The 16,113-nt window shown below is 45.1% G+C and overlaps 1 protein-coding gene across 19 annotated transcripts in view; it reads right to left on the bottom strand.

Moving 5' to 3' along the window:
* Positions 1-16,113, bottom strand: part of rimbp2 (RIMS binding protein 2) — a 132,277-nt gene that overhangs the window by 90,720 nt on the left and 25,444 nt on the right. For all 19 annotated transcript variants that reach the window (XR_005004911.1, XM_036526060.1, XM_036526065.1 and 16 more), the window contains one exon: positions 11,406-11,549. Coding sequence is in view for 17 of the 19 variants with exons in the window: in XM_036526060.1 (XP_036381953.1) it covers positions 11,406-11,549 (144 nt within the window). In the remaining 2 variants the exon portion in view is untranslated. The remainder of the gene's footprint in view (positions 1-11,405; positions 11,550-16,113) is intronic.

The raw sequence follows: 16,113 nt of genomic DNA, 5'->3' as shown, positions 1-16,113 counted from the left end.
AACAAACTGCGGTCTGGTCTTGGGGCCAGGGCCTTGAATCTCTGCATTTGCTCGCGTGTCCTCTGGTGAACGCACTTCCATTCCTTCGGCGGAAGGGCTTGCCCGATCGATGCTATTCAAGTGAGTCAACTCTGATCCCCAAGAGATGGAATGGATTTGATTTTGTTTCTCCAGCAGGGTCTGGTTGAGCCCTGGATCACAGGCAATTTCGCCATCATCCCATATGAGGACTTCAATTAGCTAAATACCCTCTGGGGTGGAATTAAAAAATCAGAACCATTTCTTCTCTCTCAAAGACCAGGGCCCTCCACACAGCTTCTAGGACATGTATTTTGCAGAGTAGGCTTACCACAGACACACATAACACCCGGTGAAAACAAGTTTTGGAAAAGGTGCAGTACACATCTTTTCCTTTTTCTCTCATGCCCCATCCTATACTCGCACACACAGACACACACACACACACACACACACACACACACACACACACAAACATACACACACACAAATAAAAATATTTCAAAGGTAATATAAATGCATGCATCTGAGGGTGTTAACAAACTTGACCTGAAATGAGCTCTCAGTGTTGAAAAGAAAGAGAACACTCAATTTCAAATTATTAAACTCCATTGAACCACAAAAGATGAAGGAGAAGGAGAAGAAACAGCAGCAGAGGATGAAGACCATGGCAGACATGAATATGGCCCCGATAATTTCCTCCTCTTAGTAAATACCTCAGAAAAAAAGCACACTAATCATGCTGCACCTACATCCAGCCACTGCCATGCCAGTGACGTTAAATCGCTCAATTTTATGATTATATATAGTAACAGTGTCTGTGTCCTGAATGATATGACAGTCAGTCCCATGACCTTGTGCTGTATGCCACCCTTCAGCCTCTCCAAGCAATTATTTAGTTATGTAATCTTAGATTGAAAGCGCCGTGCCTTCTGACAGTGTAAAAGTGGATGCTACCGATTTGGAAATTCAGTCTCACTGTGACGTCCTGTTCTGTCTGATGACCTGCAAGGATCGTGCTGTCTGTCAGCAGGGGAGCTGGGCTCAGGCCAAGGTGACAGTGCAAGTGCATCAGTCTCCTTAGACCGCAAGAGTGACAGCATAAAAGAGTAAGAGCAAGAGTAACAGCATAAAAGATGAAATACACACATGTTCATATTCATGCATGCATATATATATATATATGTGTGTGTTTGTGTGTGTGTGTGTGTGCGTGTGATGAGCACTGCATATCTCTTCACACACATACACAGACACACACACACACACACACACAGACAGACACACACACACACACACACACACACACACACACACACACACATATGCATGCATTCACACGCGGCTGGATCTTTGTGTCGAATATCGGTATCGATGCGCTTGCCGAGTTCATAAATCTGAGAAAGTGGTCCGGAAAATCAATGCATGTTTATTACTTCTTTTTCATCTCCCTCTGAAAAACCGGGTCGTTCTGGCAAGAGCCATGAGAAGGATCTGCACCAGCCGTACATTATTACAACACACTGCTACACGCAAGTTACGCTACATCTATACGCTATTAGCACACTGTGGGGGACAGCAGATCCTCAGCATTGGAATTAATGGAGTTGCATGCGAACTTTTATCAAAATGCAAAAGGAATCCGCTCACTGCACATCACGCCTCCCCTTCCCATCTCTTCTCTCCACATTCCCGGGATGATCTATGGGGCAGAGCGCTTCCCAGTGAGGAAAGTGCCGACAAACACTATCAGTTTCCAGCGAGGCAATCTCGCCCGGGGAGTCGGTCCGTATTTCAGGCGCGCACGAGCAGGTTCATCACCGTGGGCCGCACTTACGGCTCCCTCGCCTGTTTCTCACGGTCCTCTGAGGGAAAGCACGCTGACGCGCGCCCCCCCACAATCGCTCGAATTTGTCACTCGGCTAACAGGCTTATAAAAATTAGATGAACGTTTTACGATCTTGTTAAAACGGGTTACATTATTAAAGGCCGGACTCGTCACTAAAAGGTGAGAAAGGGAGCCTCCAGCGGACTGAAATTTCAATAACCCCCCCTCAGTTAAGGCGGACAGAGACGGGACAACATGGCAGAAGAAGGAGGCCCTGATTTACTCATCCGCAGACCCTCCACAGATTTACCCGTCCCTCAAAAGAGGGGTCAAGTCCTCAGGGGCACAGCTGTGACCGAATTCACCTGTGGTGTCCCAGGACAGGTGGCCCCCTCTAAACAATACACACCAGCTCTGCATTTTTACCCATGTGCTGATATGATGGAGCAAACTGGGGGTTTGGTACCTAACACCTATTCTTGTGATTACATTTTGTTGTCCTCATCTAAAGAGATAAGTCAAAAAGGAAAAAATAATGCACATTCTAGAAAAGTTATAGAATTCTAAAAATTCTTCGGATCATCTCAATCCAAAAATGGTGTGGGGAAGAAATTCCACAGCTGAAAAACATATCACGTCCTACTGGTAAGTATAAAACTGAATCTAAATTTAATGATAACACTAAACAAAATAAAACTTAATAAAGAAAAGAAATCAGTGCCGCTTCAACAGGATGCCATAGCAAGTGGAGACATCCGCTCGCTCCTCTAATAGTGTTTTTTCTTTTGTTATGTCGCCTAATTCAGAGGCCCCTCCCCGAGTAAGCAGCGGGCTACCAGCACTGTACGTCTGCGCCTTCTGGCGGGGGCTATCTCTGACTCAGGGAGACACTGGGAGCAGGTCCACGCGGCTGTCTGATGGCTCTCAGATAAGCTTTTATAGAAGCGTTCCTTGAATGCTATCTGCATTGCTGGTGCTCCCAGCAGCTGCAAGCTTCTTTATCAGCCTCTGCACCCACCCTCTCTTTTTCCGAGAGGACGGGCGGAGAAGAAAGCGTTGGTGTTGTGCCGGCCTGGCTGAGTGCAGACAAAAGCTCCAACCGACTGCTGCGCCGGTAGGCTACTCTAAGGCCACAAACGGCATGGCTAGGAATGGTGATAATAGGCAGCACTGTGTCAAGCTGTGTGCTGGAACACAGGAAAGAAAACTTTAGTGGGAACGGCTGCACGCTTTATCTCCTTCAAGTCTTTCAGAGTGCTCTCTCTCTCTGCCTCTTCAGAATTCATGTTATTTCACTTGTATTCTAGTTAACGGGCCACACTAATTTGGAAATTTAGGCTAACCATCACATCTCTTGGCATTTATTTGAAAGGAACAGCTTTGGCTAGTTAAAAAAAAACAACACATTTCTAGAATTTCTCATTTATATGCAATTGATACCAGAAATTGAAATTCATTATTCAAATGTTTTGTGTTACATTACACAACATAATTTAATAGAAACTTAGCTAGTATGACTTGGCAGCAATACACATGCTACTCTGTTTCACTGTTCATTTTTGCATTCGTCTGTGATTTCATGTTTTCTATAATTCCTCCAACTAAACGGCACGTTCAGGACTGAATGTTGAACAGTATTTCATGCATGTCACAATTAGAAACAGCCTCTGAGAGCGGTCCTTAAAATGTACACTGAGGACCAGTCAGTTCAAAGCAGAAATCATATAAATGAAGGGAAATGTAGTCACTTCTTAAATTTGTGCATAATCTTGCTTGTTCCTTGTATTCATTTGAAGGCAAGTCACGCATTTGCCAGAGGTAGCTGCTTTACAAAACAGAACACCTTGGTACAGTTTTGCACACTCCCTACTTTGAATGTGAGATGCTGATCTGTGATCGAGCAAAGCAATATGATGTCCCAATGGGTGTCGCATAACAACTTCAGATCAGATTGTCTGGGAGACCAAGTTAGGTTGTGGGTGGCATTTCTGGATTACACAGGGTTACGTACTGTATACGCCCAGAGACAAGGTGTCCTTCTATGCCCCCTACAGAGATAGCCTGTCCCACCTGGAGCGTGCTGCTTTTCCGCATGCATTGGGAAAGAGAAAGAGCACTGTGTAACGGCCTGGCTTCCAAAGGGACCATGAGTGTAGAATTCTGTATCTTTCTGTAGACTCTCTCTGCTGTTCAGAAATGCATTATACAGTGTTCCAATACAACTTAATATTAAATTGGCAATCTCTCTACATCAAAATTAATTATTTTTATATTGTCATTTCTTAGCAGATGCTCCTGTTCAGATCAATACCATAGGATTCAGTTTTACATGTTCTCCATTTATACAGCTAGATATTTACTGAGGCATTTCTGGGTTATTGTCCTTGCCCTGGGGTACAACAGCAGTGCCCCAGCAGGGAATCAGACCAGCAAAATTTCAGTTAGAAGCCCTGCTCCTTATCATTATGCTACACTCCCACCAAAAATGTAATGACGCTGTGTAGTGGTCATGTAGCTACATAGTCCCTAACGTGGATGTGGAGTTTGTGTGCTTACACATTGTGCAGTTAGCACCAACCCTGGCCCCTCTGCTAAACCACAGCCTTAACTTCAGCCCTCTTTGATGCAGCTTCATCACTGTTTGCTTGCAACCACCCAATACACACTTATGGTACTTACAATCTATTTACTGACCACATTATCTACAAAGTGACAAATATTCCCTTTAAGCGGTTTTGTGGAGGATAACTTGACCTGTGCTGTGTCAGTGAGGACAGGGGAAAGGGGGTGGGGGGGGGGTGGGAGGCGATGCTAACGTGAGGCATGACATTTCATGTGGATACACCTGCTTCAAAGACACTGGGGAGGTCATTTTCCCCATGTTCCCTTTTGCCAAGGCACATTAACATCTATTCAAAGGTAATAGGCCCAGCCTTCCAGCTAAATCTGCCCTCTGACCCATGTTCCCTTAAAAAAGTACACACAGCTTATTTAACATGGAGTGACTAACAGGCTGCTGGAAACATGGCTGCCAGGCCTCTCTCGTCTCATCTTTGTGTACAACTGCAACCGTTCCCAAACCAAAGCCATTAACAGTCCTCTGTGGTTGGAGGTTCTACTGCATCTTCTTTATGGATATATCAATGGTGATGTAAAATTTTAACTGCAGTCTTTACCAGATGTTGCAACAACACCATGCTGATGCCCATCTATAAAAACCATGATAAGATGGCCATCAATAAAAGCCCATTTAATAATATAAGCTGGTGATGGAAACTGCCCAACTGCATATTTATACATAATATGATCATGTGTTCCCATTTTGCTGCTGACCCAAGAACACTGGATTTATACGTAAACGTTCTCATATGAAAAATTTCAGTTTAAAGTTATAGGAAATATATTGCATCGGATGACAATAATGACTGCTTAATAATAATAATAATAATAATAATAATAATAATAATAATACCAGCTTTTGTAAAGTAATACCACCTTTTTTAAAAAACTAAAATCTAATCATTAGGAGAATGTAATATCATATTTTGATTTTGATTATATATTTTTTATATTGAATCATCAATTTCTTCTATCAAAATATTTGAAGGACAGTTCAAACATACTGGCTGAAGAAATCTGATTTCAACACGTACATGTATTCTTTTTTTTTTTTTTTACATATACTCTAATTGCTATTTTTTCCATGATATTTTAACAGACCACAACAGAGCACAACTTTACAGTCAGAGAATGTTCTTGAGGAATAATTCAACTTTCACCAACAAACCTTCTAGTGCAACTTTATTTCCGACTTATGTCCTATTCATAATGCATTGTTCTTTTTCAATCACTGTAATTTCACTGGGAAATCCTGAATCCAGATTTTACAGCACACATTACAGGAATTCATAGTTAGGATCCAAAAATCGCGTAACGCTTCAACCCCAGAACATCTTATTCCTTCCAAAGCATGACCTCCATCTTACAGGAGGCCACAAAGAGCATGATGGGAAAATGACTGTGCCTCTAAAGTGTACCACGCAGAGAACAGCAGAAAGAGTCTGAAAACGAAAAACTGATTGTGCTGACATGGGCAAAAGCACAGAGCATCGTTAACCCACTGCTGACCTCTCCTAAACCCTGATACTTCAAAACAAATACTACAAACAGACAATAACGGCCAATGACTCACAACCGAACAAAAGACATAATTCGTGCCCTTTCCCTCAGCTCTGTTGCTGGTCATTTAAAGTTCAGAGTTGGGTATGGGAGCTAGTGATGCAGCAAGGGCCTAAGGATAAGGACAGGCCCTGGGGGGCAAGTGTGCATGAGAAACAGGCTTATCTGGGAGTTACTACTGGCGTCTATGTGTAATTTGTGAAATATACTTCTTTCCAAAATGCAAACAGTGGGTCGGGGTTATGGATCCAACTATGGCAATCAGAGTTCAGTAAAGTTGATTCTGGACTCAATGTAGCAAAAATATGGAAATAAATGAACATGAACTCTGCTCAATTCTGGGCGACTGTATCCGTGGTTGGAGTGCTCATTCGTGTTGGGGGGGGGGGGGGGGGGGGGGTAACTGAATTATAGTAGTGAAAGAAGCCTGTGGTGTGGATGCTGCAGGGGTCTAAGTTCATTACGGGCGGGTGTAGTGGGGGGGGGGTGGGGGGGGGGGGGATGTAACCATGAGCACATGGAGGCCTGCCCCCCAACTGCGCCTCCCTCTCCCGCCAGCACGGCCGCACGTGTGAAAACACAGCATCCATAGCCATCCCAAGCCGCTTGCGCAACGTTCATGTAACGTTGATGAGACATCAAAGAGAAGGACGAGGGTGCTTCAAAAGCAGGAACATAAATAACCAGACCCCACGGGCGATGTCACTGGCAGTAGCACATCAGCCATTTTTTTCCCCTCTCCGCTTTCTATTCTTTCATTTTTAAAAAAAAAATGCAGATTCATAATTATGCAAGCTCTGCATATGAGCGAGTGCCTCGCGGACTGTGGCATCTTGTGCGGTTTACTATTGCCTGAAATCATAAGCAATTATTCTCCTGCTTTTTATTAGCAAGGCATCCAGCCTCCGTCCAATGCTGCTGGTAACGGTTCTCTAGGTGTGTGGGGCTGACTCCTTGCCCCTTGGAGGAAAGGGAAGTGTCACCGGGGGTGGCACTGTGTGTGACAAGCCCCGCCCCCTCACATGGCGAAGGCACAGGGGAACCAGTCTGCGCTTGGAATACTGCTCTCCTTAAAGACGCGGAAGGTCATTCGTCACCGAGAGACCACTCTCACCACACTCCATCCTGCGGGGTCACCAGGCAACACGTGCACGTGTACACACACACTCACACACACACACACACACACACACACACACACACACATACACATACACAAAAGCACATAAACACCACCCTTGAGCTTGCATTAAGCACAGACACACCAGCTGCCACCAACACCACAGTCAGTAGTACACACCCTGCATACTAAACTCAGAGGGAGAAGTAATGAGAATATGAGAAATCCCAACAGCAGCAGTGATTTATTTTTCGATTCAACAATAGCATCATTAGTATTTTTTCTCCTCTGTACTGCTGGATACAGAGTGCAAATGACTGAATTCATAAGCTGCTTTCTCGCTCAATACTTTGAAAGACCAGGTTCTGGTCTCAGGCTAATCCAGTTAACAATCCAGATCCAATATTCTTTTTTTTTTTTTTTTTGCTATCATACTAAATTTACACTGGAGGGAGTGATGCGGCCAAGAATGAGTGAGTAATATGAGCACATATGATAGACTCATGCATAACAGAACATAGCTTTGTTTACATTTCATTAGCCTGCTAATTCTATATGTCTCTTGCTTCAGTCTGCAATCTATATTTCATGATATTTCAAAGACATATGAACCTCCAAAACTGCTTTGCATGTACCACACGGGTACATATAGGTGTCTAAAGTATGATTTTGCTATCACACCTTTACATTACATTATATTATTGTCATTTAGCACATGCTCTTATCCAGAGTGAATTACATGGGTTACATCATCATCATCATCATCATCATCATCACCTTTATTTGTCAGACTCAAGGTTCACACAAACACAAGACAGACATAAAATACAACATACATATTTTACATATTACACATTTATACAGTTGGATATTTGCTGAGGCGATTTAGGGTGAAGCACCTTACCCAAGGGTACAACCTTAGTGCCCCAGCGGGCAATCAAACTGGCAACCTTTCGCTTACAAGTCAGACTCATTACCACTACACCACACTGGTGCCCGCCAAGACAAAGAGAATAAGAACAATCAGACCAGTATCTGTTTGCTGGTGTGAAGGCCCATAATGAAGGCAAGCTGTTCACTGACATTTAACATCTGGGATATTCAGGTGTTTTGTTGCAAATGAGGGACACAGATCTCTGTGTGTTTGAGTTGCGTGGGTCACTGGGGTATGTTACAGTAATGCAACCTTGTAACTGAAAGGTTGCTGGTTTGATTCTCCACTGGGGCACTGCTGTTGTACCCCTGGGCAAAGTATTTAACTTACAATTGTACTTACTTAACTCACAATTGCCTCAGTATATATTCAGCTATATAAATGGATAACATTTAAGAACTGTAACTTATGTAAGTCACTCTGGATAAGAGGTGCCTGCTAAATCACAATAATGTAATGTAATGGTGGTGTGCCAGTCAATAAGGTTGTGGGTCTCACAGGTTACTGCTGATCCCGTGGTCCTCATAGGGAGTAATGTGGGGCTTGAAAGCCCCTGGGGAGGCTCCCTCTCTCTCTCCTCTCCTCTCTCTATTCCCCTCACATTTCCTTCTCCTCTCCTCTCCTCTCCATTTCTCAGACTCCTCTTCCCTCTCTTATCCTCTCCTCCCCATCCCCTCCGCTCTAAGGCTGTTGGTGGTGGAGCTGCACCCTCTGTCTCTTTGTAAGCCTCCCAGAATGGATGGAGAGCTTCATAAATTCCACACTCCTGCCATCCCAGACAGAAGCATTTGTACGCATATATAATTTCCCACCATATTATTCACAAGTTATTCACATTTTAAATACAGCTCAATCCGTGCGCACGCACACACATACACCAAGCACACACACGCACACACACAAAAGACTGTACATTACAAGTACATTAATAATATAATGTACCCAATTAATTATTGATGAAAATTTTTAATATTTTAGTGTTGCCACTCTACTGTTCTGTGTTGTTGAGACAAAGCAAAACTCATGATCGTCAAAACACACGCTGGCATTTAGGGAGCTTCTGAACGAGGACTGAGCATTTTGTACTGCAGCTATATAGGATGCTGAAGTCACTATGATATCACAGAGGTACCAGGAAAATGAAGGAAAACATCCCCACATGACCAGAGCCCTGCACAAGTTAGGTAAGAAGAAAGACTACACAAACAGAAATAAATGAAACATCTGCGCACTTTTGACCATGGAAAATCCCATTAAATAAGACGACCTTCAACAGAGCTTCAAGCATACAATATGTAGCTTTAGGTTCATGCTTTTGCTGGGTTCCTGCTGAATTTGTGTTGCTTCGGTTCACTCCTCCCATTCCTCTACCTCTGACAGCATTTTGGTTTTGTCAAACAAGAGGGAACGGCAGCAACTGAACACTACGACAAAACACCACCTCTCCTTTCGGATTAAGCACCTTCAAAAGACAGGGTCAAAACTATACCATGTCCAACAACTTGCCCAATGAAAGCTCTTAACTTCAATCGGCAGTTTGCTGACTGCGATGTTTTACGGCTTTTTCTGCAGTGTTATGAGGATAGACAGCCTTGCACATGAGGAATGATACCTTGGTAAACATCTGTCTGCGGTTCGCTGTTTAAAATCTCCATCTAGATAAATGAGCGCTAAGCGACTGGAGCTTGTTACCAACCCACCATTACGCTCTGTCAGTTTTGCGCAACCGTTTCATTCTTTTTCACGTGTGAGCAAGTTGGTAATTGCCGTTGCCAGGACAACAGCTTCCAGCATTTGTCTGGTTCTTTTTTTGCTCTGCCACTTCAGGTGAGGACAGCTCCAGAATCCTCCTCCTCTGCCCCCCCACCTCCCAACCCAATCTCCACCCTCTCCTCTGTTGACTGAGCGTTGCTGAAAAATAACCCCCCCACCTCCACCCCTTATTGACAGGGGAGTATGCTTGATTCACAAGTGCCGGTTTCCTAGCAACTAAAAGGTAAAAGGGCACAGCTTTGTTGCTTTGTGTGACCGCTGCTGCTGTGTAAGTGTGGCTGTTGACAGGGCGTGATCCAGGACGCAAAAGATGATAACATATGACGATCAAGGCTCAAATCCAGGCTTTCTGAGTGATAAAAATGACTAATGTTGTGTTTCTTCTACTCCTAAGCTATATAGAACTGTTTACTTAAACAGGCACAGAGTGTGCTGGTTACCTGAGCAGGTGGTTATTTGGAGGTGAATATGCTTTATATAAACATTCAGATCTCATCTCTACACCCAGGCCTGGTCTTACTCACTGAAGCTACAGGAATTAGCTGTCATCTGCCAAGTTCCTGGACACAGAAGAGGTTGTTCGCAACTCGAAAAAGAAATTGTTCAGTGAGCCATAGTTAAAGAGGGAAGATTTGTTTGCCAAGAAATAGCAACCAGAGCAAGACTGATTGCTGTGTGCAGTCCACTGCTGACCAACCTGGGAACACAAACTAAACCCACACACACCTTCCTCTTTACAAACACACACTGCTTACGCCACATTGTTCCCAACACACACATACACACACACACACACTCACCCTGCCCATGTGATCACACCATCGGCATAGAAGTCACTTTCGCCCTACGCTGCCCCAGGACTGAAAGCCAGGCCCGGCGCTCTGTCACGGATTGACACAAACGCTGATGCTGACAATTCAGGGCTGGGGGGATGGCATGCGCGTGGGGGTCGTAAATTAACAGCGAGTGCCCACAGATGAGCTCCGCCCTGCCTGGCCCCCTCACTGGTGGGGGGGGGGGGGGGGGGGTAACACGAGCGTCACTGCCGAGGAGTGGCAGACCCAGGAGAGCCCCCCCGGCTCTCGAATCCCACTTCCACAGATGCACAGAAGCTGAGAGATAATCGATTCAACTCTCCCATATTGATCCAGAGCCACAGAGGGAAGCCTGGGGATTCACCCGGGGCCTCTGCAGCGAGGTACAAGCCTGCAGCCGGCAAAAGGACGATGGTGCCTGCCTCGAGCAGTCACTCTGCATAGTGCCGACAAGGAAATACTGCACATCCACCCAACAGCTGGGGTGTCTGAGCCCAACCTCTCAGACACAAAACTCTTTGCCTAATATTCTGCAAAAACCGACAGTTCAAATCCTGAGCCAGTAGCCAACACATAGGCAGCTGCAGACATAGTCATGCACACACTTGCTACCGCCTTCCAACATATCAGCACATCCGAACACTCAGCCCCCTCTGGACAAAGGGAAAAAGCCACGCTCACCAGCAGAAACAGGTCTTATCATTATTTTTTTTTTTTCTGAAAAAGCCTGATACTCACAAGTAATTTGTATTGCTGCTTTTCCTGGCTGAGGGTCACCACCTCGAGCTTGAGGGCGCGGTTCTTGTCCTCTAGCAGCCGGAAGCGGTCCACATTGTGTGGTGTCAGTCCAGGGAGCTGCAGGGGCAGAACTTCATTTCTCAGCTGGTGGAAAAAAAAAGAGAGGGAGAGAGAGAGAGAGAGAGAGAGAGAGAGAGAGAGAGGCAGACAGGAAGTGTCAGTCCTGGCTCTTCAGTCCCCTCAGAAAATTGCTGTTATTACCGTCACAGATGCAATAAAACACCCAATATCTGGAATGATTATGGCTTATTATTTCTTAATAACAAACATTCCCTGAAGACAGTGGTTTTACTTGTAACCCCAGAGATGCCAGGTCTAAAAGGCCATTCCAAATTTTGAGCATGTAGTAGCAAGACACACACTAACACATGATGTTTTAAGTGAGGTTAAAAGTATTTTTAAACCTTTTTCTGAAATGTTTACTGACAGAATTAATCAAATTGATCAAGAAAACGCTGACAGTAATTTTCCTTTTAAGTGTACATGGACACGCACCATTCAGTCACACAGCAAAGAAAAGGAAGAAGCTCTCATCCATTCTCTCCCCGATTTTAAAGTACATTCACAGCCACCAAGAGCTTGTTTTATCCATCCCTGGCTGTGCCACGCAGAGGAAACCAAGCAGTGGTTGCAGGGTTAAACTGCACAACACATTTCTAATGCCTTCTAATGCAGGCTCTTTAATAACATGGTTTTATTGCTGTCATTGCCGAGTCCTGTTTGCACGGTGACTAGCCAGCCCCTGATTGCCTGAGAAGGTTTCCATCAGCGCTGCTGGTCTATTGTGTAGCCCTGGACCAGCTGGTGGGTTGAGTGGGAAAAAGCAACCCGCTTATTACCCCTGCGCACCTCCCCACCCCCCCCCCCCCCCGAGTGTTTTTTACTGTTTCGTTCCAGCGCGGGGGCTGTGTGCCTCAGCTCTTAAAGCAGGAAGCACTACACCACAGCACCTGCCCGGCATGGTGCACACTGGTTACCTAGAGTAAACACGGGGATCTGTGTTTAACTACGCAAACACACACACACGCACGCGCGCACACAGACACAGACGTCAGTCTGTCACTTTTCCAGGAATAATGCCACTCACAAGGCTGAAATGGAAGCGGGGAGAGGTAATATAAGACATGACTCAATACCAAGTGCATAAATGACAGTTTGATGATGATACGTAGGTGTCAGTGTCAGAGACGGGGAGTTGAGGCAGTGCACTCAGCCCTCACCTATGGGCTGCAATGCACCCTACTGGTTTCAGCCAGCATCATCTCATGACTCATCCTCATCCAATCCAATTGAGGTGTCACGCCCTGAGCACCCCTGCTATATAGTCTTAATCAATTTTTAGAATATGTCTGCACATCACACTCGTAGCTCACACACGTCAACAACAACCCGGGAGACGCACGAGGTGTGCGTTTGCGCAGAGCGACGAGTCGGATTTCGAGATGTATCCGTCTGTGCAGAGTCAGCCAGTTACAGAACGATCCATTGGTTCAGCACTCGCATCACAGCCACGCGCTCGCAACACGTAAAGCAGATACTCTTCTGAATCTGCCAGCAGCGGCGGCAGCTGCAGCACCCTCCCTCCCTCATTTGCATCTATTCTGCCTCTATGCCGAAAATAGGCCTTTGGACTCTAAACCGGGCGCCGGCACAGCTGAGCACAAAGCCAACCCCAATACTTACAAACCCACAGGAGCACAGGGGGTCGGCGTGGCAAAACAGCATCCGCTCTCCATCTCCCGGTGCCGGTGTCGCCGTTTCACGCTCGCCCGTCTCTGCCCCGCATGCAGGAAGAGGCCGGGAATCATAACACTTTATTTATTCATGACCCCAGCCAGGTGGAACCAGTTGCCGCCTTTGTGTCACTCCACAGGGGCTGTAACTTAAGCCAGGCTGGGGAGCTCTTCTCTGTATGATTTCTACCTGGAAGGGGGGAGGGGCCTTCCTACCTGGAAGGAAGGGGGAGGGGCCCTTCTACCTGGGAAGGGGGAGGGGCCCTGTGTCAGCAGGTAGCTTGGTCACGCTCTGGACTCACACTTCCTGTGTGTAACAGAGCTCCTGACCTGTAAGTGGACCAGACAGACAAAAACAAACACGTACCTTTTCCTCAACATTAAAAAAAAGTGTTGTCAGGACTGCTAGTACTTCAGTATGTACGGAGCCCAACCTATGATATTTATGCCGAGTTTTTAGACTGTGTGCTATTTGTTTTGGCTTTCGTTCAGGTCAACACAAAAGGCACACACACCGTGCACGCGGAGTCCTTTGCACCCTGACCTGACATTTGTAGAAATGACCGGGAGATGACCTTCTTGGCCGCGCCGTGCTGAATGCTGAAGTGGGATCTCGGCTGCTGCTCACGAGAATAGCAGATATTTTTAGCTGAATGTCCCCAGCTGCACAACACCCACCCGAGGCCAACAAGCAATTAGTGTTTGTTTCCCCCTGGCAGGCGGGTGATTGGTAACCTTCCTAACGCAAGCTGACATTGGGGGGCTGAGGCTGTCCTTGTCCGACAATGAGAAAGGAAACTCTCCGTCGCACAACCTTGCTTTAAGAACATCGGTCCATACGCTGGCGTCTCTGTCTCCTCGCTCATGGTCATTCGGTTTGCATCCACTCTGGTCTCCACACATGTCTGTTTGTGTAATGGAGCTGGGCTTGTGTGTGTGTGTGTGTGTGTGTGCGTGCGTGTGTGTGAGATTGTGTGAGATTGTGTGAGTGCACCTGCGTAAAGTACATTCTGTCATGGTCCCATGAATCGTGTTTTATTTTTAATGCAGTCAGTAAATCTGAGCACCAGTGACCCCTCTGGCTGTCTTGCCACATTTTGCTCATCCAAAAACGTTCAGTATGGACGATTCCTCACAGCGTGCGTTAGCCCCTGTTCTTCCTTACGGGCTCGATGGGGGAGTGGAGCGTGAGCATACGACTGGAAAAGGTTACAGCTCTGCCTCACTGCCTCATGTGACACTCAGGGAACTCAACATGTATGTTACTCTTCCATAATGCACAGTCTCCCGGCTGTGCGATCCGCAAGCTAAAAGGGAATAGATATTTCTGTACTCCTCTTTCTATCTCTATCTCTCTCTCTCTCTCTCTCACACACACACACACACACGCGTGCGCGTGCACAGCAAATGGACATTATGGTGGTTAATGGCTTTTGCTTGGGTATAAGTACGCAACAGGACTATATTGTATTCCCGTACCAGTCAAATACTATTCCAGCTAGCATTGCAATACTGGTCCAGTCTGTTTTGTAGATTTTTTTGTAGAAAATGATGCAACTCAAACCACACAAGAAGTTTACAAGCTGGAGAGGTGAAGAGTTACTCTCCCTCCCCTCTCCCCTCCGACTCCCTTTCCTATTCATAAGGAGAGAACAGCTAGAAGGAAAGGGTACAGCAAAGGGACGCCATTGGTATACCACTTCTAATTGATAAAAAAGCAACAAATTAAATAAAAGGCATTCTCAAAGCACAGGGGATTTGACATAGACATCTTTCAGTCACCTGTGTGTTACTGAGATCACATTCACTGTAAAAACACTCAGATATGACCCTGCATGCAAATGGCTTGTCTGTTAAATATATTAATACAGTAATTTACATAGAGAAAAGCAAAGATATTCCCAGCTTGGTAAAATCATCAAGCAAATTCCTTTAATTTTCCTTGTTTATGCTTTTCATTCTTTATTTGGACATGGCCCTCCATGTAAAACCAGGGGCAGTCCCTATTACATTACATTACATTACATGCGTTTCGCAAACTCTCTTATCCAGAGCAACTTCCAGCAAAACAGAACATAACATATTATATGTATTTTTTTTTGTTCTCTAAAACAATTTTCCAGATTTAATATTGCAAGGCAAAATGAAGTGTTCAGTCCACTGTGGTCAAAAGGACTTCAGTTACGTGCAAGTGAAGGCACATAAAAATGGCTTTAGGTGAACAGGGGGGAAAAAAAATCTATCTTTAGTTGAACTCATTTGCATGCTCTCCTAAGGCAGTAGTGCTGGATACACTTGAAAATTCCTACCGAAGAAAACACTCAAAACATGACTGTGGCACTTATGCAAATACAAACTAAGATCAACTACTGATTTCACAGAATGCTCATCTGATCTGCTCTGGTAGGGGATGCAACAGAAAAATATGCCTCTTTGATTCACAGGCATCTAATGACACACTATGCCTTCCCATTCTTTATAAGTTTATAATTTCATAAAAGCATAATTTCACAAATTCAATTACATAATCAGAGCTTTACAAGTAGACAGCAGTGGCACCACATGACATCATGCAGTAAATTAAAGCTACAGGGAGTGAATTTAAGCAAAAGCCGAACAGGCAATATTAAGATGTGTCCACCTAGTGGTGAAATGAGGTATTGTCAATACCTTGGGGGAGCCACTCAAACATCATTGTCAGCAATAGACACTATCATTTATATATAATGCCTCCTCCATTTGCAGCCACAAACCTATGCATACCAAAGATAAAACTGTTTTCTCAAAACTTTCATTGTACTGTTTTGTAAGGATTTTTTAGATAGAAGAGAAAAAGACCTTTCCCCCACTGTTCTGACATCAGCTTCTTCAAGCTCTTTTCTCCCTGTCTATGGGACCAAAATGCACCTGGATCC

The sequence above is a fragment of the Megalops cyprinoides genome, chromosome 4 (assembly GCF_013368585.1).
Source record: "Megalops cyprinoides isolate fMegCyp1 chromosome 4, fMegCyp1.pri, whole genome shotgun sequence".
NCBI lineage: Eukaryota > Metazoa > Chordata > Actinopteri > Elopiformes > Megalopidae > Megalops > Megalops cyprinoides.
The sequence above is the reverse complement of the archived record's forward strand: the minus strand, read 5'-3'. Positions and strand labels throughout refer to the sequence as shown.